The 1,375-nt window shown below is 41.5% G+C and overlaps 1 protein-coding gene across 1 annotated transcript in view; it reads right to left on the reverse strand.

Moving 5' to 3' along the window:
* LOC106812842 (gelsolin, cytoplasmic-like) overlaps positions 1-1,120 on the reverse strand; it is a 7,145-nt gene extending 6,025 nt beyond the window's left edge. Inside the window, exons 1-3 of the mRNA XM_014816825.1 lie at positions 1,077-1,120; positions 798-885; positions 84-158 (exon numbers count right to left, since the gene is read on the reverse strand). Coding sequence (XP_014672311.1) covers positions 84-158; positions 798-885; positions 1,077-1,120 — 207 coding nt within the window. The remainder of the gene's footprint in view (positions 1-83; positions 159-797; positions 886-1,076) is intronic.
* Between the last annotated feature and the right edge of the window lie 255 nt (positions 1,121-1,375).

A 1,375-nucleotide genomic window follows, 5' to 3' on the forward strand; every position in this document is an offset into this window, starting at 1 on the left:
TCTCTCTCTCTCTCTCTCTCTCTCTCTCTCTCCCTCCCTCCTCTCTCTCTCTCTCTCTCTCTCTCTCTCTCGCTTCCTCTTACCTTGAGAATGATGTACGCGTCACCGGAAAAGAACTCCCCATATTTCCTCTTGTCCCAAGCTGTTACTTCGAAATTCTAAAACACAAAACGCAGACGCACAACGATTAGGAGTCGTACCACATCACCAGACGACAGTAACTCGAACTGCAGCTATAGTAGCATCGAAACTATAGATAAGATAATAAGCTGTAAGATAATAAATTCCTAGTTGCTGAGCATGAGTGTTGCATCTATTGCATTATACGTCGCCGTCTCCCTGCGTCGTCGGTAACTGTGTGCGAGTGTTTGTTTGTTTGGGTCACGAGAGAAGTACTGTAGCTAGTGCAGCATCTTATACATACCACCAGCAGTGTATTATTGACAAATATTTGTCATTATACTTAATTATACACTCCTGATACCACTTATGGTATACGACTCCCCCTCACTTGATATTCTTGTCTTGCCTTGTCTTGTCTGGCACTGTACTAATCTAATACTAATACTAATAAATCTATGTGGCTATAGACGTACAGGTCATATTCCGCGTGGGCATGAGGATGTCATCAGGGTGCGTGACAACTGTGAGTAGTGTAGCATGGTATACTTCACTCAATATACATGCATATATATACATATATATATAGATATATACATATACATATATATACATATATATATATATATATATATAAATATATATATATATATATATATATATAGTAGGTGACTTACTACGATGCGGTATATCTCTAATCCGGGTTCTTCGCCGGCGCCAGGGGCGGCGGTCGGTGTAGGGGACCATAGTCGCACGGTGCCTGCACTGAAACACACACAAGCACAAGGCCGCCATCTGTTTATTTATTCTCTATCTATTTTATCTAGTTTACCTCGCCCTCCATTCCCAGCCATAACGCATCTAAATGATAAATTATTACCTAAATTATCTTATCTAACGCGTATTACTAACCCTAGTCTGTGCACTCGTTTTCGTATCTTTACACTGTGACCTACAGGCACAGATACAGTGTTGGCATCTCACACATATCATGAGACATGTGTACACGGGTGCAGACAGTGCACGAAGGCGGTACAAAGTCATATCACCAGAGATGGGGAATTTCTTTTTTTACGTGGAAAGATTCGTTAAAAACTCGTTTCTAAACGCCCTGTACACATGGACTACGGAGTCTCAACTCAAGTAGGCTTTGATTTAAAGGGACGGCGTTTGATAACGTCAGTCAGCCGTTGAAATGGGCCTTCTATCTCTTTCTATCTCTCTCTCTCTCTCTCTCTCTCTCTCTCTCTCTCTA

Source organism: Priapulus caudatus, unplaced genomic scaffold (assembly GCF_000485595.1).
Source record: "Priapulus caudatus unplaced genomic scaffold, Priapulus_caudatus-5.0.1 Scaffold693, whole genome shotgun sequence".
Lineage (NCBI taxonomy): Eukaryota > Metazoa > Priapulida > Priapulimorpha > Priapulimorphida > Priapulidae > Priapulus > Priapulus caudatus.